This window comes from Hemicordylus capensis, chromosome 2 (assembly GCF_027244095.1).
Source record: "Hemicordylus capensis ecotype Gifberg chromosome 2, rHemCap1.1.pri, whole genome shotgun sequence".
NCBI lineage: Eukaryota > Metazoa > Chordata > Lepidosauria > Squamata > Cordylidae > Hemicordylus > Hemicordylus capensis.
This window is the reverse complement of record NC_069658.1, coordinates 81,384,588-81,410,876: the sequence shown is the minus strand read 5'-3', so window position 1 is coordinate 81,410,876 and position 26,289 is coordinate 81,384,588. Positions and strand designations below refer to the sequence as shown.

Genomic DNA, 26,289 nt, shown 5'->3' with positions numbered 1-26,289 from the left:
TGTTTCAAGGCAGAGTTGCAAAATGTGTGTACTCTAGTTGTTTTCGCCATAGTGACAATGGGAAATTCAAAGCATGCCATTATTCCATGGGTAGGTCCTAGAGACACTAAAATGGGTTGGGTGGTCTGGTGTGATGGGTGCTACCTACCACCCATCCTACAAAAAAAACGGGCAAGCAGGCAATGTTTAAAATATAACCTTTCCCCAGAACCCCCATAGGATCCTAGGGGTTTGTGGTTTTTTTTTTTTTAAGAAAGGTTTATTTTATTTTATTTATTTTTTATTTTATTTATTTATTAAACTTCTATACTGCTCAATAATTCATCTCTGGGCGGTTAACATAAAAACAATTAAAACACATATAAAAGTTAAAACAATGCAACAATTTAAAAACAGCCATAAAATTAAAAACAGACAGTTTTAAAAAGCTGAGAAAGCTTGGGTGAAAAGATAGGTTTTCAGGTGTTTTTTAAAAATTGCCAGAGATGGGGAGGATGGTATCTCAGCAGAGAGTGCATTCCACAATCTTGCGGCAGCGACTGAGAAGGCCTGTCTCTGTGCAGCCACCAAACACGTTGGTGGTAGCTGGAGACGGAGCTCCTCTGATTACTTCAATAATTGGTGTGGCTCATAGTGAAGAAGACACTGTCTTAAATACCCAGGGCCTAAGCCATTTAGGGCTTTATAAGTTATAACTAGCACTTTGTATTTTGCCCGGAAACCTACTGGCAGCCAGTGAAGCTCCATCAGCAGAGGAGTAATGTGGTCTCTCTGAGATGACCCAGAGACCAGCCTGGCTGCCACATTCTGAACCAACTGAAGTTTCCGGACTACATACAAAGGCAGCCCCATGTAGGGCGCATTACAAAAGTCAAGTCTGGTGGATACAAACAAACGTACCACTGTTTTGAGGTCATTGATGTCGAGAAACGTGTGCAGTTGGCGTATCAGCCGGAGCTGATGGAAAGTACCTCTGGCCACTGCGTCAAGCTGAGAAATCAAGGAGAGGTGTGGATCCAGAAGTACCCCAGACTGCGAACCTGTTCCTTTTGGGGAAGTATGAACCCATCTAGAACAGAAAGCTCAAAATCGTCTCTGGAGTTCTGACCCTGCATGATAAATACCTCTGTCTTATCCGGATTCAGTTTATTCTCCCTCATCTAGCCCATTACTGCTTCCAGGCAGGCATTTAGAGAGGATATGCCAGCTCCTGAAGAAGCTGGCATGGAGAAGTAGATCTGGGTGTCATCAGTGTACTGGTAACACCCGGTTCCAAATCCACTGATGATCTCTCCCACCGGTTTCATGTAGATGTTAAAAAGCATTGGAGAAAATACGGAGCCTTGAGGGACACCATACTTAAGCTCAGATTTCGAAGAGCAACAGTCTCCAATCGACAAGATCTGGAATCTGTCCAAGAGGTAGGAGCAGAACCACTCTAAAACAGTGCCTCCCACCCCCAACACTCTCCGACATTCCAGAAGAATACTATGGTTGATAGTATCCAACTTTAACCAGGTCGATATGGTCCAACCTTAACCAGATGGTGGTCCGTCCATGACAATAGGAAGATCAAATGAGTCCCCACCCATGGAACACCACCCTGATCAGAGTAGAAGACCAAATCAAGCATGTGACCTGCAATATGTGTCAGTCCAGAGACCACTTGGGATAGGCCCATAGTTGTCATGGCCACTATGAACTCCAGAGCTGCCCAGGACAAACTGGTCTTGAAACGAACACTGAAGTCCCCCAGCACCTCCAAAGCAAATTCCGCGACCAAGACCGTGAGCTCAGTAAGGGATTCTGTTGGGCAGCGGGGCGATCGGTACACCAACAGAAGTCCCAATCTATCCCTGGTCCCTAAACATAAGTACACACATTCAAAATGGTCTTATACCCTAACAGGAACCCTGGTGAGGGAGATGTTATCCTTATAGACCACAGCCACTCCATTTCCCCGCTCACATTCCCTCACCTGATCCTCTACAGAATATCCTGAAGGGAGAAGCTGGGACCAGACTGGTCCACTAGTCTCCCCCAACCAAGTCTCGGTAATATATACCAGGTTGGCCCCTTCATCCATAATCAAATCATGGATGAGTTCAGGCTTATTTTGGACCGACCTGACATTGAAGAGGGACAAGGTAAGGCTATGTAGGTTGCTGGCAGTGCTCCCGAGGTCAAAGAGCTTGCAGGACAGCCGGAAGGGGAGATAGCTAATAAATTTCTCACTACCCTTCCCCTGGAATGGTCTGTTGACCTGCCAACGTTGTTTCTTCTATTTCCCCCCACAGGAATTTAATTGCCCACTTGTCCATTTATTTTGATGTTTGGATGGTAGGTAGCACCCCATTATGCCCTACCACTCAGCCCACTTTGGTGTCCCTAGAACTTACCCATAGGGAACAATGGGATGATTCGAGCCAATAGGATGATTTGGCCATTGTTCCCTATGGCCAAATCACTCGAATCGATTAAAGTTGATTCATCAAAACACCCAGCAATAGCCAGTGTTTTGACAAATCAATTAAATCCACTCATTTCCTACCAGAGAATCAACTCTCAGAACACCTCAGATATTGAAAACAACAAAACCCAGTGCCCCATGGGCTGCTTGTTCTTGGAGTGGTTGGCACCCTATTTGCACTATACCACAACCCGCTCTGGGTGCCCCCCAAATGGAATTATGGGGCTGCTGAAATTCCCCATTATTCCCTATGGGGGAAAAGCTTAAAGGCGTGCAAACTTCAGAAAAAGAAAAAAGCTAAAAATCACCCCTTTTACCAATTTATTTGAAATCTGTGTGGTAGCAGGCACCCATTGGGGCACTACCACCTGACCTACTCTTTTGCCCCCAAAACCCCTCTTCTGCCCCAAATCTGCCACAAAGGCATGCCAACTTCAATTTAAAAAACAGAACACCCCTTTGCCAATTTTCTTTGAAATTCATGTGTTAGCTTCCACCCATTGGGCACTACCACCCAACCCACTTTGGCCACAAAATGGAGATTGGATCTCCAAATTTTTCAGGTCCAAATATGGGGTGATTTGTTTTGTACCTGAATCTGGGCAATTGAGCACAGGAGAGATTTCTTTTGTTTATAAATCACCCAAATCCACCAGATTTGGGTACAAATCATTTTGTAGCTGGATCGATTTGCACATCCCTACTTGCAACATCCTGATCACTTTGGTTGCCCTTTTCTGCTCTTTTCCTAGTTTTACAATATCCTTTTTAAGGTGCAGTAAACAGAACTGTCCCCAACTACAAATATTTATACACCACTTTTCAAAAAATGTTCTTAAAGTGGTTTACATAGAGAAATACATACATAATTAAGACTCTTTCCTGTCCCCAAATGGCTCACAATCTTAATAAGTAACAATAGTGCTAAGGTAGTCACCAGCCACAGCCAATGAAGGGATGCTGTGTTGCGGTTGGGTAAAGATAGTTTTTTCCTCCTGCTAAATATGAGAAAATCACCACATTATAAGGTGCTCATTTATCGGGGTAGTTACCCAAATAGTCATGCAACTCAGTATTATGAGAATGAATGTGGTAAGGAAACACATTATAGGGATATAATTATCTGAAAATGTGTGTTAAGGATGACTCCTTGTGTTAAGGAGGCAATCATTAGACCGCTTCTGAAGAAGCCTGCGTTGGATCCCTTAGAGTTAACCGATTACAGGCCTATCTCCAACCTTCCATGGTTGGGCAAGGTGATTGAGAAGGTGGTGGCCTCCCAGCTCCAAGTAGTCTTGGAGGAAACTGATTATCTAGACCCATTTCAAATGGACTTTCAGGCAAGTTATGGGGTGGAGACTGCCTTGGTTGGCCTGCTGGATGATCTCCAATTGGTAATTGACAGAGGGAGTGCAACTGTTGGTCATTCTGGATCTCTTGGCGGTTTTCGATACTATTGACCATAGTATCCTTCTGGAATGCCTGAGGGGGTTGGGTGTGTGAAGCACTGCTTTGCAGTGGTTCTGCTCCTACCTCATGGGCAGATTCCCGATGGTGTCTCTTGGAGACTGTTCTTCAAAATCTGAACTTTCATATGGTGTCCCTCCGGGCTCTGTATTGTCTACGATGTTGTTTAACATCTACATGAAACCTCTGGGAGAGATCATTAGGGGATTTGGTACAGGGTGTTATCAATATGCTGATGACACCCAAATCTATTTCTCAACATCTACATAATCGGGAGAAGGCATAACCTCCCTAAACGCTTGCCTGGAGGCAGTAATGGGCTGGATGAGAGATAACAAACAAACTGAATCCAGATAAGACAGAGCTACTTATTGTGCGGGGTCAAAACTTGGGAGATAATTTTGATCTGCCTGTTCTGGATGGGGTCATGCTCCCACAGAAGGAACAGGTACACATTCTGGGGGTGCTTCTGGATTGAACCACTCCCTAGTGTTGCAGGCTGAGGAGATGGCCAGAGGTGCTTTTTATCAGCTCAGGCTGATACGCCAGCTGTGTCCATTTCTTGAGATGAACGATCTCAAAACAGTGGTACATCTGCTAGTAACCTCTTGGCTGGATTACTGCAATGTACTCTATATGGGGCTGCCTTTGTAAGTAGTCCAGAAAGTGCAGTTGGTTCAGAACACGGCAGCCAGGTTGGTCTCTGGGTCATCTAGGAGATACCATATTACTCCTGTGTTGAAGGAATTGCACTGGCTTCTGATACACTTCTTGGCATAATACACGGTGCTGGTCATTATCTATAAAGTCCTAAACAGCTTAGACCCTGGTTATTTAAGAGAACGTCTTCTTCACCATGAGCCCCACCACCTGCTAAGATCCTCTGGAGAAGTTTGCCTGCGGCTGCTGCCAACTCATTTGGCGGCTACTTGGGAACGATCCCTTTCTGTTGCAGCCCCTGGACTTTGGAATGCGCTCCCTGTTGAAATAAGAGCCTCCCCATCTCTGGCAACTTTTAAAAAGGCACTGAAGACACACTTTTTCACCCAGGGTTTTAATTAGATTTATAGTTTTGAATAATTTTAATACTGGGTTTTAAATGTTTTTAATCTTTTAAATGATTTTAATCGTTAATTGAATTAATTTTTAAAATGATTTTAATTGTAAGCCGCCCAGAGATGCAAGTTTCGGGCGGTATAGAAATATTTTAAATAAATAATTTAAAATAAATAAATAAGGTAATACGTAAGTAGGGCTTATAAATAAAGACAAGAAAGCATCATTTAATTTTAAATACATGAATAAGTGTATACACTGGCTGCTAAATACTTCATTCTGCAGTTAAGAGAACACTCCTGTCAACTTCTGGGAAGGCTGTGTGAACATTTGCTCCTGACTATCCTTCCTAAAGTTCTATGTAAAAGAAAAATTTCTTACTGGAAAAGCCAAAGCAGACCACATCAGCTTATTCATCAGTCTAGCTCATACTCAAGTAATGACTTGTAAGTAAGAAAAATGCTGGAAATTCTGTGTTGTACATAAACTTTTAGTTCAGAAGAGATGTGTAATTTAAAGCATGCAGTGTAATTCCAATATTTCACTCTAACAGTCATGAAGAGGGAAAAACCTACAATACTAAGCTAAAGAATAAGTCTATTGTATTACTCATTCATTAACTCCGTATTGGGTTTTTTCCTCTCCATGACTACGACTACTTGTTTGCACCAAAGCATTTCCTACTTGTAAGCACACCCAATGAACTCAATAGAACCTACTGCCAAGTTAAATAGCAGCAAAAACTATATCACAAAAGCCATGAACAAAGACAAAGGCAATGATAACAGAGGCACAACGCAGATAGAGACCAAATTAATTTGTCTTTGTTCATGGGTTTTGTTATATAGTTTTTGCCTCTATTACCCATGTTCCCCCAGTTTTTTTCAAGTTAAATAGAGCACTTACTGGCTGACACAATGAGAAAAATTACTCAAAGTAGTCTAATTGAAATTAAAATTAAAAATTAAATTCTTAACTTATCCTTTCCGTTTCGATGGGATGGAATAATTTTCCTCAGCTGCTATTATGGAGTCCTCTTACTCCAACACATTTATATTATATTGTGCTGTGAATATATTGCCATTTTTTCAATTAACTCACTAAGTGCATGTTGGTTGTGATCCTATCACATAACCATTCTTTGCTGAAATATGAAGCTATGGGATTGGGTATACGTGCCTCTAGGATACACCATGCAGTCAGTTTTCCAATACAAAAAATCTGCTTTATTTCTATAGAATTCTTCAACTTTGCTGTGTGACTATACAAGGTGAAATGAGTCAAATCTGAAAATCATTAAGTCAACATCACTCCAAAAATAACCAGAATCCAAGGAACTATGCAACTATTTCCCGACTTATGTTTCTGGAGCAAAACTTCCCATATAGTTTGATATCTCTATACACACACACACACACACACACTCTGAAATGTCTGCAGTATATAAAGGCTGCAATATCATGCACACCAACTTGAGAGTAGGTCCAAGTGAGTCCCATGGAACCTGCACCAGCTAAACATATACAGGATCAAGTTCCACAGGGGCAAAAAGTATTGGCATAATTTACACTTTTAATATAATGCCATATTTCTAAAACTATTTTTACTATTCAAGAGGCAAGCAAGACTAAATTGAAGCAATGACCTCAGCCTAAAATTCAAACTGGACATTATAATCTGGGCATATCAGACAGTATACCTAGACATTTCAGTTTGAAGGTTCCATTCAATTCAGTAGTTACATATGGGAAATATAATTTACTGTCTTTCCTCTAGAATGGAAGCATCAGTGAGCTAGACAGTAATTTTGTGGTCATTTTAAAAGCAGTAGCTCTTCAAATTGCCCTTCACAAGCTATTGCAGGAAAGTATTTCAGCTATCAACATTACAAAAACACAAAAGGAAAAAACTAGGTCATAACATCATTCAATGGAGCAATCAGAAAAGCCAAAATTATAATGTTTAAACATTCCATTTCCTTAGAAATCCTCAGTTTCGCATGTCAGCATTTGCATGGGATAGTATCCTTTAATTTTTGCTTGCAATGTATTCCACATCACCTTCCCTAAAGAGAAGATCGGATTTTGATCATAGACTATACCAGGGACAAACCATGAATAAGCTCTCCTTTTTATGCCAGGTCCTAAACCTGCACATCTAGTTCTAGGTAGTCATAACATCAACACCATCAAATTATCTTCCCCTCTTTATTTCATAGCACCTCAACTAGCAATCTATTATATATTTTGAAGAATTTGTCGGTTGGCTGGTTTGGGTGAAATAACGTCATATTTACCAATGACCTACAGATGACAAATTTTGCATACACAAGCCTGCCACTGAAATGAGCTAATTTTTAAGAAGAAATTCTTAATATAATCATATTTTAACTGTTATTACTCTCAACAGATTTAACACAATAATTAGATCTGTAATTCCAAAACAGCATCCTCAAAAGAAACAGATCTCTCAGATTCAAATTTGCCATATATGGCAACGATTGATAAAAGGAATGCGTGCAGTTTATATCCTACAAATTTCAAACTGTTCTTTCACTTCCCTTTTGTAAGCACATTAATAAAAAATTCTATGATATATACAGGTGGCCCTCGAATAGTGATTTTGCCCATTCATGGGCCACCTTCCTGTATATCAATTTAGTTATCACCGGGGGGGTGTTACTATTCATTATTTAGGTTTATTCGCTATTCTCTATCTACCCCCCACCCCCCAAAATGGTATACCGTTTTAAACAGCCACTCTCCCCATTTATCAGCTGGTGCACAAGGAGATTTAAAGAAGTGGTGTGAGAGGTGCAGGCTGCTCCATCAACTCTCACCTCTGGTGCCGCTTCTTTAAACCTCCCTGCATGTCAGCTAAGACGCAGAGAGAGCAGTTATTTAAACTTTACACCCCTGCATGCTTCTCAGCTAACACGCAGGGAGATTTAAAGTGTAAATAGCCACTCTTCCGGCACATGCTGCTCCATTCACTCTCATCGTGAGAGTGGATTGTTTAGCTAAGGAACGCGACCCCCATTTCTGGAGTTAGGTCAATCACTCCAATGCTGTAGTTTCGTGAATATTGCCCCCGCGAGATCAGAGGGCCTGTTAAGATTTCTTTGAGCGTTCCTAGCAGTGTAATCTATGCAAAATGACTCTGCCCAATCAATGACAGGCCTCAGTTAGTAGTTTGTTATAAGTGCTAACATCTAACTATGTTGAACAGTTTTGAAAGTAAGTTGTACGTTAAGGGATCATCCCATTGCCCTTCCTTCATAGGCCTACCATGTAAGGATTTGCTGTCTGAGCACCATTCCAGTACTATGGTGTGGTTTCACCCTCTGTATTGCCTACTCCCTTTGTTAATTTTGCATTCTAGGATCTCTATCCCCAATGTCTCCCACCTGCTATCTCTTCACCTGATTCTCTGATTTCTCAGAGGCTTGGCTTTTTGAACTAAGAAATTGATTAGATTACTAAAGCAACTCTAGCAAATGTTATCTTAAATCCAGACAATACCTTTCCATGGCCCAGAATGGAAGGCCATGGTCACCTGGTCTCAACTAATCAAAACTACCAACATCCCTTGTGACAGAAAATGGTATAACAGGTGAGTCCAATGTAGAACTTCACAATTATAAACTCTAGCTAGATTTTATAATATTTCACAGGCAGGCACAGATGCCTGTAGCCATAAATTAGCCACTGCTGCTATGACTACAGCACAATCAGTGTTGTGTTCCACTTGTAAGGTCAATGTATAAAGGCCCCTTACTTGAAAAGTCTACTTTAAATCTATGTACAGTTCATAATTAAATTCAGTTCAATTATTTTAGCAAATTTTGAACTCAAGTTTACCTCTTAAATACGTATTGAATATATAAGTGGAACTATTTTGTTGCAACCAGATTTTGATTATTAACAGACATTTCACAGGCCTCTGAAATAATATAACACTAGAATGTCTAAAAATGGTTCAGATTAGAAGAATGAACATATAAAAGGTTTAACAATTAAAAACACAAAACAGATTTAAATCATTAGTTGTGTCATTACCCAATAATTGAGTTAAATAAATAATATCTGTGACACTGAACTGAGCCAGTTTTATGAACTCAGAAGTGGAAAGTGGCAAGATTTAGAACGCAGCACATAAGAATGTCATATTGAAGCCATGTTTTCTATTTTTTTAAGGTCTCATTTTAATAGTTGCCTTGCACAATCACAAATTCAAGTTACAGCCTTTGTAATATGATAATAATTTATCATACTGGCAGGGTAGAACACATAAAAAGAGACAACAGACGGCAACTAAGCAACCTCACACATTACAAGGAAACGTTATAAAAAGGAGTTAACATATCTCCTGTGTGGAAAGGGGTGTTATGGAGTGTGTTTACTGACATGCATTAAGGGATCTTTGAACCCAAGTAACCTGTGCGTAGAATGGAGTGACACCCCAAAGAGAGTAAAGAGCCTTAAAACAATGCAGCTTGTTGAGAAATGTTTGCAAGAGGAAATTAACAATGAATAAATAATAATAATAATGATAATATTTTTTGTTACCCGCCCCATAACAAATTGTTCTCTGGGCGGCTTACAACACAACGTTAAAACATGAGATAAAAACACACAATACAGTTAAATCATAACTGACCAAAAAAAAAAGCGGGGTGGGTGGGGGAGAAAATACAAAAGACAACACAATTTAAAAGGTTTTTTTAAAAAAAACCCAGATATTAATCAACAGGTACTTAGAACCGGTCAATAAATAAACCAGGCAGCACAATTATACGTTTCAAAACAAAGTCCAGGGGAACAGGACTCCTAGACTGCTAGGAAAGAGCCAAACTGTATACTAAGAAGGTTGTGGAATACAGAGATGACAAAGCAAGGAGAAATCCTACAATGGTTGATTTGAGTGAGTAGATGTGGAAAAGACTAGAGCAAGACAAGCATGGGGATGGGGCGGGCTATGTCAGGAGCCTATCTGTCCGATACCCAAATCAAGGTCACTGTCAAGGTCGCAGGAAGCTCTTTGAAGTCCTCCCTGGTCTGCAAAGAAAACACAAGATAATATTTTACTACAGTATCAGGTTCAGACAGTCTCTCCCGCAAACTCAGTACACTCACCAGATAGCACGGCTCCAGAGCAAAAGGAGTGCAAGGCATTCCCGGGGGAGACGTTGCAGCTAGGGCAGCTGTCAGGACTTGGTCAGGTAGCAGAGTAGCAGCAGGAAAAGCCTGGGTCTCTAAAGACCAACACGAAGCTGGGGTTTCCTCTGATTCGGAGACTCGGCTGTAGCAGGCTCAAAGAGACTTATTGCTTTCAGCATTTAGCTGCAGCCTTCGGACTTGATTTATAGCCAGACTTAATTGCTCTCCGCCTTCGGCCAGCTGACACAGAATCAAGATTTATCTGGTTTGTAAAGCAGGCGTCTGCTTCTCCTGAGTTCTTCCAGTTGTTGTATGCATCTCATCAGTCTTCTCTTGTGAGGATACAAAGGTGTTTTGCCATTTACCTCAGTGTTCTGCTCTCCATTCCCTGTCTCTTCTACCTCTGATGGTCTCAGTTGTCCTGAAGCTTCAACTGGACTTGCTTCAGGTATCTGCTGTGGGCTGACAACTGGGCTCTGCCCTTCAGGTTCCCCTGCAGCTGCTGGCAGACTGCCAGCTTCCCCTTCCTCTTTGCTATCTGAGGACGGGGGTATGACAGGCTAACTACAAATTAGTGATCAAGGCTAAGGTGCTAGGAGTAGGCAAAAGAGGGACCTTGAAAAAGAGGAGAATGATTTTGTATGGTTGCAACAGGTTACCTGTACAGCAGAAGACAGGGTTGAGGTTACAGGTGAGCGAGAATGGAGTGAGAAAGGGGAAAGGAGCACTGGTTACTTACCATGAAGGAATCTTCTTGCTGTGGGATTTGAGGACATCTCTTCTATGTTATCCTTCCCACATGTTCCAGAGCCTGGACTGTGTAAGTTGGGTCAGAAGCTTTAAGAGCCTGGGAAGGATGACCTCTCCCAGTTCTGAATATCTAAGTCCAAGTAGAAAGAGATAGAAGTAACAACTATATACACCAACCTGAACATGAGAGTAGAGCATAAGGAGCAAAGAAAGAGGCTGATCCCTTAGGCAGACCAGGACCCCTGCTTGGTGAGCCGAGAGGTCCTCAAATCCAGCAGCAAGAAGAAACCTTCACTAAGTAACCAATTCTCCTTTCTCTGTTGCTGGATGAGAACATCTCGTGTGGGACATATCATAGCCCCCAAAGAAGGGAGGGAGCATCCGTGCATACTCCAGGAGAAGAACTTGCTGCCAAAAGCTGTTTGAGCAGAAGAATAGGAGTCAATTTCATTATTCCTAGTAAATGTGGATGGAGATTTCCACATAGCAGCTCTGTAGGTTTCATGAAGTGGAGCATTTGCAGAGAAGCCTGTTGACATGGCAGCTGATCAAGTAGAATGAGCTAGTATGCAAGTGAAGGTTCCAAGTCTTGTAAGCAAGGGTGATGCACACCTTGATCCACCTGGCTATAATGAAATAGGAAACCTTTTTGCCCATGAAGGTAGAAATGAGAGACAGAGCCTCTGTAGATCTGTGCTGTGTGACGTACATAGATCTTCAAGCATTATCCAACATCCAATTTGTGACATACCTTTTCAGATGGGTGTGCAGGATTGGGACAGAAGGATGGTAGAACTATGTACTGAGATCCCTGTCCCTAGGTCGAAAAGAACCTAAGAAGGGTTGAAAAATCTGAAAGGGTCTCTTGGGTTGAATGTGGTCTGCTCTGTGGGATGTAGTAGGAAGAGCCTTCTTTTTATCCTTGATTTCTAAAAGGATTTTCTTGAGGAGCTCGCCCCCAAAGAGCTTGGAGCCATTATACAGTACTGCAGCTAGATTATTAAGTCATTGGCACTGCCCTGCCAATGTTTTAACTACAAATTTCATCTGGTTACTACAATGGAAACGGTGGAGTGAGCTTCAAATCGGATAGAGCCGAGGGAAGCATCGGCTACAAAGGCCTGGGCTTTTAATTTTATTTATTTATTTGATTTATATACCACCCTTCCAAAAATAGCTCAGGGCGGTTTACATCAAAAGCTTTTGAAGCTTCAACAATGTTTGTGTAAACAGAGTAGGATCAGCTAGGGGTGGGGGTTCATAGATCAGATCTTCCAACCATAAAATGGATTCCCTGGCCAATTTAGAAGCAGCAGAGAAGGAACGTATTGAAAGGCAGGGAGGCGGGTCTCACGATTGGTGGGACCTGCCTCCAGAGGATTTGCGGGGAGAGCGGACGAAGCCCGCTCTCCCCACAGACGATCATTAGCCTTCCCCGGGCAGCCGGATCAGCCGCCCACACGACTGCCAGCTCCGTCACAGAGCTGGCGGGGGCTTGGGAGTTTAGGGGCCACACGGCCCCCAGGAGTTCCAGCATGCTCTGCACAACCGCACAGAGCATGCTGGAGAGAGCCCCGAGCTGGGAGGCTGCTTTTTAGCCTCCCGATCAGTGTCTCCTCATGAGTTGCTGCGGCATCACACGATTGTATAGCCCAGGTTTGCGGAGTGCTCGCTCCGCTAACCTGGGCTAAGGGGAAGGCTTCCTAAGCGGGTAACCTGCTGTGAGGCAACCGGACTCGCCTGCGAGCCCAGTGTTCCTCACGGTCTGTTAAAATCGGGCTAGGCTCTGCAGCCCAATTTTAGCTGATCGTGAGAATAGCCTCAGGATGTTTCATAGGCCCTCCTTAGAGCTGCTTCAATCTGTTTGTCACTAGGATATTTCAAAGAGCTTTCCCCATCCCTTGGAAGGAGCAATTCAGATAGGCACGGATCAGTGGGAGGAACATTGAAAAGATCCAAATTTTCTTTTTGCAAACTGTATAATTTATCTGCTACAGCTGTGGGTTTCCTATCAGTAGCAGGACGTTGCCAATTGCCATTCCTGTTTTAGGGCATCTAAAAAAACATTCAGGAAAGAGAATAAGAATATCCTTATTCTTAGAGTTGGTGGCAAGGTAGAGTTTTGATGGTGCTTCTCTGTGTCCCAGAGATTCTGTGGCAACAACACTATGTTCCCTGATCCACCTTCATCCCAAGATCTCTTTACAAACAGGAATGGTATACTTAATTACCAATCTGACAACGCTTTCCCCCTTGAATGGGGAACTATTTTATACTGAGGATGTATACTGTTCTATCTTTAAACAAAAAGGTCAGAGGCAAAGGCCTCACTGCTTCCCAGCAGCGGAGAGCCTATCACAAGGCTTCATTCAAACGATAGCTTTCTTGTGAGATCCATCAGTAAACCCAGAGCTGGTCAAGACTTGGACAATTCCTTGGACTCAAGGAAAAGCTAAAGTTACACCAAGAATATGCATTCATGAAAGAGGACCACCACAGATTAGAGTGCTCCAAATCCTGCCTCTTCTCTTTCCCTTCCTCCGATCTCAGGAAGGCTGACTCAAAGTGTCATGTTGAGGGATTCTGTTCTTATACTCTGAACTGATGCTGGTTGAACAAAGAAATCTTTTTTAAAAGCAGATATGTGGAAGTAGATACCTCTAATGAAGTAGTGACAAAAAGGTGTTTTTGCCCCTTTCTTTCATAGATTAGGTAGGTCCTATTCAGTAGCAGGTCTGGCTTTGTTTTTCTGGCTAAGGTGGTTGGGTGCCTATCCTTCCAGCTTGCTATTAGTTCCTACTGCCATGAAAATATCCAGGAATCTTTCATTAGGCTATTCAAGGGGTGGTTGTCAACACTGGCTGTCCTTGTCCATATGTGGACTTCCATGGTCTTCAGCCTGGGTTGAAGGGTGATCATTCACAGTTACTTAATTTAATGGTTGGTGAGAACAGCTGGTCAGACTCACCCTTGATTAGCATTTAAAAGCACATTTAAATTCCTTGATTGGAATGTAAAAGAAATACTCCGTAGTGAATCTCACAGTATGCTCCTATATGTGCATATCAGAAATCTCTTAACCCTTTCTTAGCAGTGAGAAATGTACACAGTCATCTTTTGCACATTACTCCCAAACCCTTCACACATCTTCTTGAAGAGGTTCTTTATAGGCACCAGAAGGAAGAGTGCACACATAAGCACAAAACCCTAAAGTTTTCAAGAAGAACCCTAAACAGATGTTCTGAATCTAGGTACAGATCCAGATATAGGGCAAAATGGGAACAGGTTAGGCTCGTCATGCTTCCCCATGCTGATGTGCTCTGTGACTCATCCTCTTGCTGTTCTTGGGTTCAGCTCTTTTCTATAGAGGCATAGAGAACCAAAACTAGGAGCTTATCCTCCTGAGCAGAATGCTTTCTCTTAAGATGGAGTATAGGAGGAGTTAAGAGGGAGTATAGAAGATATAAGCAAGAGTAATTGTTATTTCTTTTTTATCCCAGAAGCTCTCAGTGCAGTCTATAATAAGTGTCTAGTCTGCTTAAATCCTCCTACATTCCATCTTGTTATAAATTGCAGACATTCAAGGCTATTACAACATGCCCTTGTGAAGCAACATCCCCATGTGATTCATATTCAACCTGAAAAAGAGTTTTGGAGGACTTGAGCATTTCCTTAACATTGTGGGTAATTTTGGTTGGAACGCACAGTGGTTGGTTCTAATAAAGGCATTTCTGAACACTGTCAGACCTTAATGCAAAAATATTATGGCATATCATATCTTGAGAATAGGGAAAATTGAATTAAAAAGATATCTATGAAACCCAACAGATAACATCTTAGAAGACAAAGAATATTACTATCACTCCTCTTCTTCCTCTGCAAACACATCTTCCATGACCAATCTGGATGTTTATGAAATTAATCATGTACAGAGGCAGAACTAGCTAGGAACATAGTTCTTTGTCTCTTTCCTGTATTTTAAAATAAATATTTTATACAGTTCTGGCAAAATGAAGTCTGAAGAATCCAAAAACAGTTTTATGTTCCAATAGCTTCAAGAAGTCCTGCAAACAATTAACCCAGTTTTTCATCCACGTAGCTGGAATTTTTAACCAATGTCATTTCCCCACAAAGAAGGGCATTTCTAGCTTTTGAGTTTGAAGTGCTCAGCATTACTAACATATCCAATTACTACATACAATCATTAGTAGTCTTTAATAAAACTAAAGCACAAATACCAAGGGAAAGAGTCCTTGTGCCAGACCACATCAGTGTAATATACCCAAACAACAAGTTTACTGGTTAGTAGCAGGAGTTCCTCAGATTTCACCAAATACACACCATTCTTCTGATAAACGTAAGATAATTTTTAAAATACGAGTCTCTAAATCTTATCTGGGTGCCTGAAAGCACATACCAGAAGGTGCCTGGCAGCCACTCACTGAAGCCTTGCAGATCTGGGTCTGGCCAGTGCCTGGGCAGGAGATGCTTCAGAACCCTATAGTTCCAAAGCATGGGGGGAAAGGTGGGATATAAATTAACTGCATATTCAGTCACTCTTTATACAGACCACCATCTCCAATCCTTAGAATGGGGTAGGTAAAAGGAGGTAATACAATGCCGATCATCCTCAGTCACAATTTTTTATGTTGGGAGTTGTAATGCAACAAAAACTGGAGAGCCAAGGTTACCTACCCCTGCCTTAGAAGCTACCAGGATGTTTCGATTATGAAAAGCCAGTGTCCCTAACATTGTTCAGATTAACCTACAGCCTGAATGTGAGAGGATTAAACTAGATGTATAGCAAATCTGTTTTGCTAGCTTTTTAAAATCAGTGCAAGTTATGCGCTTTTAAGAAAATATGTTTTATTTTCCATCTGAAGTAGTTTATGCCCCCTTGCTCCATTTCAAAACATGCCTCTTAAAGAAGCAACATCATGTTTAAATATGAAAGAAGTGAGAGCATATCCCTTTGCAGGAAAAGGAGTTCAAAAGTGCGGCTATAGGGAAATTTCTATAAAGGGAGGCTCCTAATGGGCAATTGGAAGGAAATAGGATAATTACTGGCACATGCAATTGGTCTTCCTGGGTTTTGGTTGTTTCTGAAACATAAAACCAAATTTCTATGATGTATTTTCACTCCACCCCTTCCATAAATAGAGGAGATACAACTGTGAACCTGGAAGGGTGTGAAGAATGAAGTCTTAAAGTTCTAGCAAAGATACCCCACCCCAAAGCAGCTAGTTCCTTTTTCTTCTACATAAATGAATTACATCTGTATAGCTGGTGAGATGTTGAGAAAAGAAAGTGATTAATCCACACAGCTTACTAGTATTTGTGGAATGGAATTATACTGCTCTAACAATTTAGAAAAGAAAAATGCCCTGCTTAGACAATTCTCATCACCTTGTAATCACTGTAGAACAGATCACTAGAATGTCATGTGGTTTAAGGCCAACCAGAACAATTTCTTTAATTGTAAATACAAGAAATTCTATAAACTCCATCTTCACTACATGACTAACATTCACAACTCTCCAAACAATGTGTCATCAATAAGTAACTGTTTTAAAACACTATATTTTTACACAGTTTCCTCCCTCTTCTTTCCATACGTTCTCTGCTCACTGCTTCCACATAACATTTGTTGAGGTTCCTGTTTTTGAGTCCTGTGCCTGTTCTGCCACCCTGCCTCAGGATTCTTCTCTACCTTTTGGGACCACTTCCCACTCAGCTTTCTGGACTTCCTCCAAAGTTCTTCCTGTCCCAAAGTCTATGTCAGCGGTTCCCCCAGCCAAACTTCGCTCACAGAAGCTGCATTCCCTGTGCCATCAGAATGGTCATAAACCCAGTATCAGAGCAGCTCAATCAGTGGCAAAGCTTTACTTCCACGGTCATATAATCTCGTACTATATATATTTATATCATGCCCTTCAAAAGTGATGTAGTTTCTGATGAAAACATTGGAGCTATTGACATGACTGTTTGGGAGGGCAGAAAGGCTGTGAAACCTTACCTTCCGCCCAGACAATCCTTCAGAAGTTGCTGGGAGAATGGACCGCGCACCCAGATGAACAGCACTGCGCCAGGCAGCATGGAGCTCTGGAGGCCAGTATGATGTGTCCCAGCCTAAGGGTATTCCACAATGCATCATATGTGAGCAAAGTGCATTGGGGGATTCCCCTGTCAGATGGGCGCTCCGTGGGTGCATGCAGCCCAAGGAGACACATGATCCCAACAGCCAGGTTAAGGGAGCCCTTGCTCCCTTAACCTCAGCTAAGAGCCAGGCTTAAAAATAAGGTTTGGCTGTGAGGGAGTGCCGGTATCCGCGCTGATCCTGGCACTCCACACGAGTAGCCTAGCCCAGGATAGGCTGCCCTAGCCTGAGCTAGGCTGCTCGTCAGAAGAGCCTCAATGTGTTACAAATATGAACATCAAGGTTTTTTGCTGCTTAATTTGCAAGACAGCTATTTAAGTACAACAGAAAATGCTGATCATCCAAGTTAAACCCAAGGCTTCAGTCTGCTTGGCCAAAAAGGAGCACCACACAGTTGTGCCCTGCAGTTCCACAGATACTAGAAAGATTCTTTTAACTATATTTGGTAGAATGTAGGAGTGCTAAGACAAAGATCTGAAGTTATATCCAGCTTGGCTGCTATTTTTTCCTCTCTCTCTTTTTGCTGTACAGTATATCTGTTTTACTAATCAGCACTCTGTTAACCTGTATAACAAGAACGGAGAGAAATAAAATTTGAAACACATCCTGACAAGTTACCCAGTGGATGTCCGACCGAAAAGATGAGTATAAGCAGACTTCAATTTGTTATGTGCTTTGAAAAGGTGTTTTATAAGCATTTTAAGTAGTGCTACAGATTTTCAGCAGCTATAGGAGAAAGACAGTTTAATGTACTTTTAATTATCTGGTGAGAATATTTGTTTTTTAAACACTTGCAAGTGTTAATATGTTGTGTAAGTATGAGACTTGCCCATCTGTATGTGATAGAAAACTGAGCATCAACATGGTAAAACAGTATTATTGCAGTTTTATCTTATGGTTAAGCCTCCTTTTACAATATTTATCATTTTATACAGTCAAGAGACAGATACCATATAATTAAGCTTTTCATTGCTACAAAAAAATTCTGTAAGAAAAGCCTGCCAGGCATTTAATGGCGCAGCATGTCAGTGTAAGAGAAGTAAAAGAGTCTTGCAAATGCTAATGAATACCCTGGCTACAGAAGAAAAAAATACTTTGGTTTCAATCCATTTTGTCAGTTACTGCTTTGCACATTAGAGCGGTGACAGAATCACACAAAAATGTAAGGAGTTGGCAAGTGGGAAGACTAGGAACTATGATGTCAACTTCCAGAAGGGCCATCCACAGTCTTGAACAGCCTAGGCACTTAACAGTAATAGTTGAGTTCAGGAATTAAAACTTGAGGCATGCAAGGCTGTTGGAAACAAATGCAAGTTTAGCTTGGCAACCGCTAGAGCCAAATTAGTCTAGCACCTTGACAGTTATAGCAATAAAGAGTAAAATACAAACTTAAAATAGCCTCCCACCAAGTTTGTGGTCTGTTGCTTCTCCAGATGTTATATTTACAGCCAGACTGGTCCATACAAGATCTGAAATGAGCTTATTTGAAGTGCATTTAAAAGAAGACCTATACAGATTACTGATACATCATCATACTAGAGATTTGAGCAATGTGCATGGTAGTACCTTCATGGCATGGATTTCTTCCAGTAACCTCTGTGCACGTTTATGGTTTTTCAATACTGCCTCTTCAGTGCCCCTGAAAGAAGTAATTTAAGTAATACTGCAGTAGCATGTAGATTCTGTTCTATTAGCTATGAAATAAGTTGTGGTAAGTTACCAATACTATGACAGAAATTATTTTCTATTTCTAAATTGTCAGTTTGCACAACAAATGTAGATGTAACCATCTCCAAACCAAGGCCACGAAATGAGGAACTTTCAGTGGGCCACATGAGCAACGTATAGTGGTACAGAGTTGCGAAGAGCACTTCAAAGTACACTCCCAACTCCCCTCCCCCTAATTATTTGTAAATTTATATGTGGCAATGCCACTACATATAAGTGGAGGCTTGACAAATCTCAGGTACTAGGGAGTTATGTAATTGCAGCACCTAGACCAGGATATTCAGAGGAGTAATGCAGCTAGGTGATTGCAGGGTCTGGACCTCATGGCCTGGAGGGACGGGGGGAAGGAGGAGATAAACTATGTTAGCAACTACGTTATTTGTAGAACACCTAAATTATTCTAGGGTAATTTCCTGCCAAGCAAACATACATGGAAAAAAAGGAAGGATGGATGGACAGGTGAAAATAAGGTGGGAAGAGAAATAAAAAAAGAAAGAAAGAGTGGGAGGAGGGAGGCAGAAAGAAGGAGAGCGAGAAAGAAAAAAATGAAAGAAATTTCTGCACATCTGAGGCTTGGAAGTACGTGAGGTGCTCTCTTTCCCCCTCACACGAACACTCCACGGAGCTGGTGTGCTGTGCTGGCCCTCTCTGGAGCAACTAGAATGGAACATGCTTAACTATCTTTGACTTCTTCAGTCAAGCCTTCTCTCCTTATCCTTTATCTTTTAAAAACACAGAAAAGTACAAAGTGCAATAAATATTTTTGGAAGAATGGTTTCAAAATAGATTATAAAGAGCAGCACTCAGGCAGTGTGAAGATGACCAGGGAAACAGAGCGTGGAAGCTTGGCTCCCCACTTTCCGTGCCAGATAAACTGCCCCTAAAATTTCTGTTAGCCACCTAATGGCACAGCGGGGAAGTAACTTGCCTAGGGAGCAAGAGGTTGCTGGTTAGAATCCCCGCTGGTATGTTTCCCAGACTATGGGAAACACCTATATCGGGCAGCAGTGATATAGGAAGATGCTGAAAGGCATCATCTCATACTGTGCGGGAGATGGCAATGGTAAACCCCTCCTGTATTCTACCAAAGAAAAACCACATGGCTCTGTAGCTGCCAGGAGTCAACTTCAACTCGATGGCACAATTTACCTTCACCCAATTCTAAAGCTAATGATTATCTTCCACAGAGAGTTAAACAAGACATAGTGGGAGAGCTGGGCTCAAATCCCTGCTTAGCCATGAAGATTACTGGATCAGTTGCTAGGTCAGCCTAACTTACCTCATAGGGTTGTGAGTTGACACTGACTCAGTGGCACACTTTTAAAGAAAAATCCTCTGGTACAGGCTCAATTCTATTTCATATACTATGGGGAAAGACCACAAAGGCCCTTCAAGTTGAGTCAAGATAGTCTTGTTGTTGTGGCCCAGAATTGAAAATCACTCAGAAATGGGTGGCAGGTTGGCTGTATATTATTATCACCTTGATACAGCATGGTGGATATAGTGGGGGATTAGCCCAGGATTCATTCACAGTAACAATTAAAACTGTTTTACATGAAAACCATAATAAGAAAGAGAGAGAAGCTATACTAACTTTTTTGCCTTCAGTTTTGCAATGTGTCTGGTGAGTCTGCGGACTGTTAGAACTCTGACTTTCTTCACTTCTTTTCTCATCTTCACAACCTATTTTGGAAAGAAAAATACTATATAAAATATCACCAATAAAGTTTGCATAATACTCAGAGCTAAACTGCTTTTGTATGCTAGTAGATCTCTTGCTTACTACAACTTTAAATTCAAATTTCTGTTAAAAAAAAAATCAGACCACTTGCCAAACAAATTGGCCAGTTGAGGACCAAACAGACAGTCTAAAAACATGTCTGAGCTCTGAACAGAAACCAGCCATGTAAAAGCCAAGACATTCCTAAGCAGCCATGCTTGATATTCTTAGACCTAGGTAGGCTCCAGATTGCGACAGCTTATTTTTGTTTCTAGTTCACTTGTGCACCTACCAATACCACAAACACACCTGTACTTTTTTCTAAATGCTGTATTTGTACTTTTGCAGGTCAAGACTTCCTCCAGTTGACAATATAAATGTTTTAATTTAAGATGATGCCAATGTAAGCCTTTGCTCACTTGCTCCCCAGCAAGAGGCTGCTTTAAGTGTCTGTTTTCTAGTGCAGAGTACTGGCTACATGCAAGTTGCTTGCAAAGAATCCCCAGGCCCAAATTTTACGTCAGAGATTCCACCCCCCCTCCCAACTTTTTATTTATTTCAAATAATATGTAATACAACTAAAATTCAAATATAATCTTTTTTTTAAAAAAAGAACACAAAGCTATAGTTCAGTTCAAACTTTATTTCGGTAATCAGCCAGCAGGAAGAAAATGTACCAATACCTATTTACATACTTGTGACAACTGTAACAAAGATCCATTCGGTACATACATACATACCATATAAAATCTCTCCCTCCTGATCTTCATATTTAATAATTTAATATTTATCTCAGTACCATGAAAAAGAAATGGAGGGACCAAACAACAAGTTAAAACCCCCTTCATTTAGGACTACAATTTTCAAAACCCATATAATTAATTAGACAAAATTGTAACATTCTTCATTTCCATTTCTCAAAAAACAAATAACCCACTCTTGTTCAAACTCTGCTAGGGAACACACTTCCACAATCCACAACTGTTTATCCGTAGTAAACTTGTCCTTCCAATGCTGTTTCACAATCCTTTTGGCAATTCCCTATGCTCGAAGAATCCATTGTACTTGATATACAGATAAGTTCCATACTTTGGGGACAGGGCTCAGGAAACCCACTAGTCTACTTGTCTATGATAAGTGAAAAATAATGTCCGACAAGTGAAAAAACTGACAATAATGTACAGGGTGGATTTGATTTAAATCACTATCAGGGTGGATAAAAATAAAAAAAATCCGATTTAAATCAAAAATCCGATTTAAATAAAAAAATCAGATTTTTTTTTATTTAAATCGGATTTTTTTTATTTTTATCCACCCTGCTAGTGATTTAAATCGTGATTTAAATCATGATTTAAATCAGTTTGATTTAAATCAAATCCACCCTGATAATGTACCAACATAGCTCGACGAGTAAAGTTTTTGTATGGTTGGTGAACAGAGCCAGCATTTCTTGACCCCTGTTTGGGGACATACCCCAAAAGGACATGAACATCTTTTACAGCCAAACATTGTTGCATAGTCATATTAACAGTTTTATGAATTTCCAGCCCAAACAATGCAACAACAGTACAAACCCAAACCATGTGTGCGGGTGTTACATTCTCTAAATTGCATCACCAGTATTTGGGAGTCTGCAACCAACCTTTATGAAACATTATTTGTGAGGTCAAATGAGTACAGAACAGGAGCTTCTGCTGTATTAACCTCATTCTTATCAATTCCAATAGGATTCCAAGAAGCCTTGGGAGGGTTTAGGGTTGGCTCTGCTAGTGATTCTGTTGATGCTCTGGTGCAAACATGGAATAATGAACTCACTAGAGCAGTCGATACAATCGTTCCTAAGAGTCCTCCCTGACTTGCTTTAAAGAGAGCCCCGTGGTATTCGGATGAACTACGGGAGCTGAAGCGGCAAGGTAGACAACTAGATCACAAGTGGAGAAAGACTCGGCGTGAGTCTGATTGGTTACAACACAGAGCGCATTTGAAGATCTATGCTCTGGCAGTGCGGGTGGAAAGGAAGCAGTTCTTTTCTGTCTGCATTGCTTCCACAAACTCATATCCAGCTGAGTTGTCTAAGGTTGTGAGAGGGCTAGTATGTACTTGAATTTAACCCTTGAATTTAAACTTGGAACCATCGGTTCCTCACTGTGACATTTTAAATGACTTTTTTGAGGATAAAATCTCTCACATTTGGGCTAAGCTGGATTCCACAGTTACTGCAGAGTCTACTGTGGAGGTGTCCAGAAATTCCTATGGGGTTAGATTGGCTCATTTTCAGTTTGTGACACCTGAGGAAGTGGACAACTGCTTCAGACTGTGCACCCTACAACCTGTTCTCTTGTTCCTTGCCCAATTTGGCTTATCTCATCTGATAATCACATTATCAGAGGGGGTCTGGCAAATATGATAAATGCTTCTCTGAGGGAGGGCAGGATGTCTCCTTGTCTTAAGGAGACTATTATTATACCACTTTTGAAGAAACCTGTACTAGATCCCTAGCTAATTACAGACCTGTTTCTAACTTTCCATGGTTGGGCAAAGTGATTGAGTGGGTGGTGGCTTCTCAGCTCCAGGCAGTGTTGGATGATGCAGTTTATCTAGACCCATTTCAAACTGGCTTTCATGTGGGCTATCGGGTTGAGACTGCCTTGGTCCGCCTGATGGATGATCTCCAACTGGCTATCGGCAGTGAGAGAATGTGACTCTGCTGATCCTTTTAGATCTCTGTGGCTTTCAATACCATCGACCATGGTATCCTTCTGGACTGCCTGAGGGAGGTGGGATTTGGTGGCACTGTTTTACAGTGGTTCCACTCCTACCTCTCTGGTAGATTCCTGATGGTGTTACTTGGAGACTGCTGTAAAGCGAGAATTGAAGAGTAGAGTTCCACAAGGCTGGTCTTGTGGTAGCAAGCAATGACTTGTCCCTTAGCAAAGCAGGGTCTGCTCTGTGTGCATATGAATGGGAGACTAGAATTGTGAGCACAGTAAACCAGCTCATCTGGTGGTGACTCAGGATCAGGCTTTCTCTGTGGCCGTCCCAGGGCTTTGGAATATTCTCCCTGCTGAAATAACAACATCTCCTTCTGTTTTAGTTATCTATCATTTTTATACCACCTGATATGTACTTCTCCAGGCAGTCTACAAAATTTAAAATATTTTTAAATCAGCACAGATTAAAATACATGGAAAATTAAAACAGCAGCATAAAATATTCATTAAAACAAATTATTAAAATTAATTCTAATTAAAAACCTGTGAGAACAGGTGAGGGTCTTCCTGAAAACAAACAGAGAAGGAGATGCTCTTATTTCAGCAGGGAGCATATTCCAAAGCCCCGGGGCAGCCACAAAGAAAGCCTGGTCATGGGTTGCCACCAAACAGGCCGATGGCAACCGTAACCGGACCTCTCTGGAAGATAGTTTTCAGGAAGACCCTCAAGACCCTCCTGTTCTCACAAGCTTTTAATTAGAATTAATTTTAATAATGTTTTATATTGTTTTTATTGTGTTATGTATTTTAATCTGTGATTTTTAATATTAAAATTTATACACCGACTAGAGATGTACATACCAGGTAGTATAAAAATATGATAGATAGACAGACAGAATAATTCTGAAGTCTAAAGAATCACATTTTACTGTCTTCAGGGCCGCTTGCCATTGATGGTCATCCATCAGGCAAGCTACCATTAACTTCAGCACCACACCTACATAATGGAAATAAAATTTTTGGCCTAGCTTACAGTGCTGTAATAAGTATTACTAAGATAATATATGTAAAGTGCTTTGAGCACTAGAGCTGCTTGCCTGACAACATCACACTTTGCTCTTTTGTTGAGGATATTTTCGTTGATCCAAGCCTTTAAAAAATGTTTTTGTATTTTATTGTAGCTTTCTTTTGATTCAGTGTGCTTTTAATTGTATGTTTTACTCAACTGTTGCTTTACTTTGCGAGAACTACCCAGAGACAATTTGTTATGGGCCAGCCAAAAGTCATTATTATACAGATGCTAAATATTCACCAGTCAAATATTAAACATGATATAGATGCTAAATATTCACAAGATAGCAGTAATTATACAGAGACATGTGCGGGTGAGAAGGATCAGTCATTCTAATAAAATCTTACTAGGATCAAAGACTTTTCAAATTTAGCCTTATTCAGATTGGCAGCCTAGGGCAATCCAGGCCGCTGATCACAGACGTGCCTGCCATCATGATTATGGCAGGAAAGCTGGTGTGAGAACTGTGAGATATTCCCCTTAGGGGATGGAACCACAAAGGGAAGAGAATCTAGGTTCCAAGTTCCCTCCCTGGCTTCTCCAAGATAGGGATGAGAGGGATACCTGCCTGCAATGTTGGAGAAGCCGCTGCCAGTCTGTGAAGACAATACTGAGCTAGATGGTCTGACTCAGTATATGGCAGCTTCCTATGACGTTTTCCTATGCAGACAAACAGCACTGTAATGAGGTGGTAGGGGGTGAGTGGCGCACCAGGGCAGGACTTCTGATCCACTTCAGCACTGTAAGCCTGTTGGGAAGCTTTTCATTTACGTGGCTAAATAGGGCTGTTGTGTTGCTCTGAGATCTGCTTGACAGCCTAGTCTTGTGTCCATGTTGCTACTCACTTGACATCCCAGCCTGCTGTCCTAGTGAAGATTAACGGGGAGTCACTATTTAGATGGCTAGATAGGGAGCTGCCTGTGAGAAGCAAGTACAGGAGGCCCTCTTTATTCATAGGGGTTCTGTTCTAGCCTATAGATGCAAATATGGAAACAGTGAATTAAGAAGCCTTACCCCTATGGGAATACAGGGGTCAGGTTCTGTGATGGTTGGCAGAAGGTCCAGTCCTGCCAATCATTATTTAAAGCCTAAGGAACCAACTTATTGTAATGGGACTAAAAATAGAAGCAATATTAATATGAAAAACCCTCAATATACTAAAAGTTCTTAAAATGTTTATTCTAAGAAACAGAAGAGTTTGCACCTTGAACCCAATTGGTCATGGATTAGAAACCTGGCCAGGTTTACACTTTCACTTAGCCAACATCCTTCTTCCTACTACCATACCAACAGGAAACACTGGTTTATATAAATACACCTGAAAGGCCAACATGTAAATAAACTATTCCTGTAATGCCAAGGAAATGTCCATAAATATCCCCTTTGATCATGTTTGAATGTATTTCCTTCCAGATGCATAAATTTTAACCAACAGCCATGCAGAACAGAAAAACATTTTACTGAGAAACTCATAACACTGCTCTTTAATGACTGATAGGAAAACAGACCTCATACTCCTGGATCTAAGCGAAAATTGTGGCTGGCCACTACACTTTTGGCCAAGCTATAAAAGAAGCAGAAGCTACCTTGGCAATACACCTTAAGAACTTAAGAACAGCCCTGTTGGATCAGGCCTAAGGCTTATCCAGCATCCTGTTTCACATAGTGGCCCACCAGATGCCTCTGGGGAGCCCACAGGCAAGAGGTATGTGTATGCCCTCTCTCCTGCTGTTGCTCCCCTGCAACTGGTATTGAGAGGCATTGTGCCTGAGACTGGGAGGTAGCTCACAGCCACCAGACTAGTAGCCATGGATAGACCTGTCCTCCATGAATTTTTCTAAGCCCCTTTTAAAGCCATCCAAGCTGGTGGCCATCACCACATCCCATGGCAAGGAATTCCATAGATTAATTATGCGCTGTGTGAAAAAGTACTTTCTCGTGTCGCTTCTAAATTCTCCAACCTTCAGTTTCATGTGGTGACCCCTGGTTCTAGTGTTAA

The 26,289-nt window shown here is 41.3% G+C and overlaps 1 protein-coding gene across 1 annotated transcript in view; it reads right to left on the bottom strand.

Moving 5' to 3' along the window:
* SRFBP1 (serum response factor binding protein 1) overlaps positions 1 to 26,289 on the bottom strand; it is a 75,113-nt gene that overhangs the window by 24,815 nt on the left and 24,009 nt on the right. Inside the window, exons 2-3 of the mRNA XM_053301442.1 lie at positions 20,382 to 20,470; positions 18,626 to 18,698 (exon numbers count right to left, since the gene is read on the bottom strand). Of these exons, the coding sequence (XP_053157417.1) occupies positions 18,626 to 18,698; positions 20,382 to 20,470 (162 nt within the window). The remainder of the gene's footprint in view (positions 1 to 18,625; positions 18,699 to 20,381; positions 20,471 to 26,289) is intronic.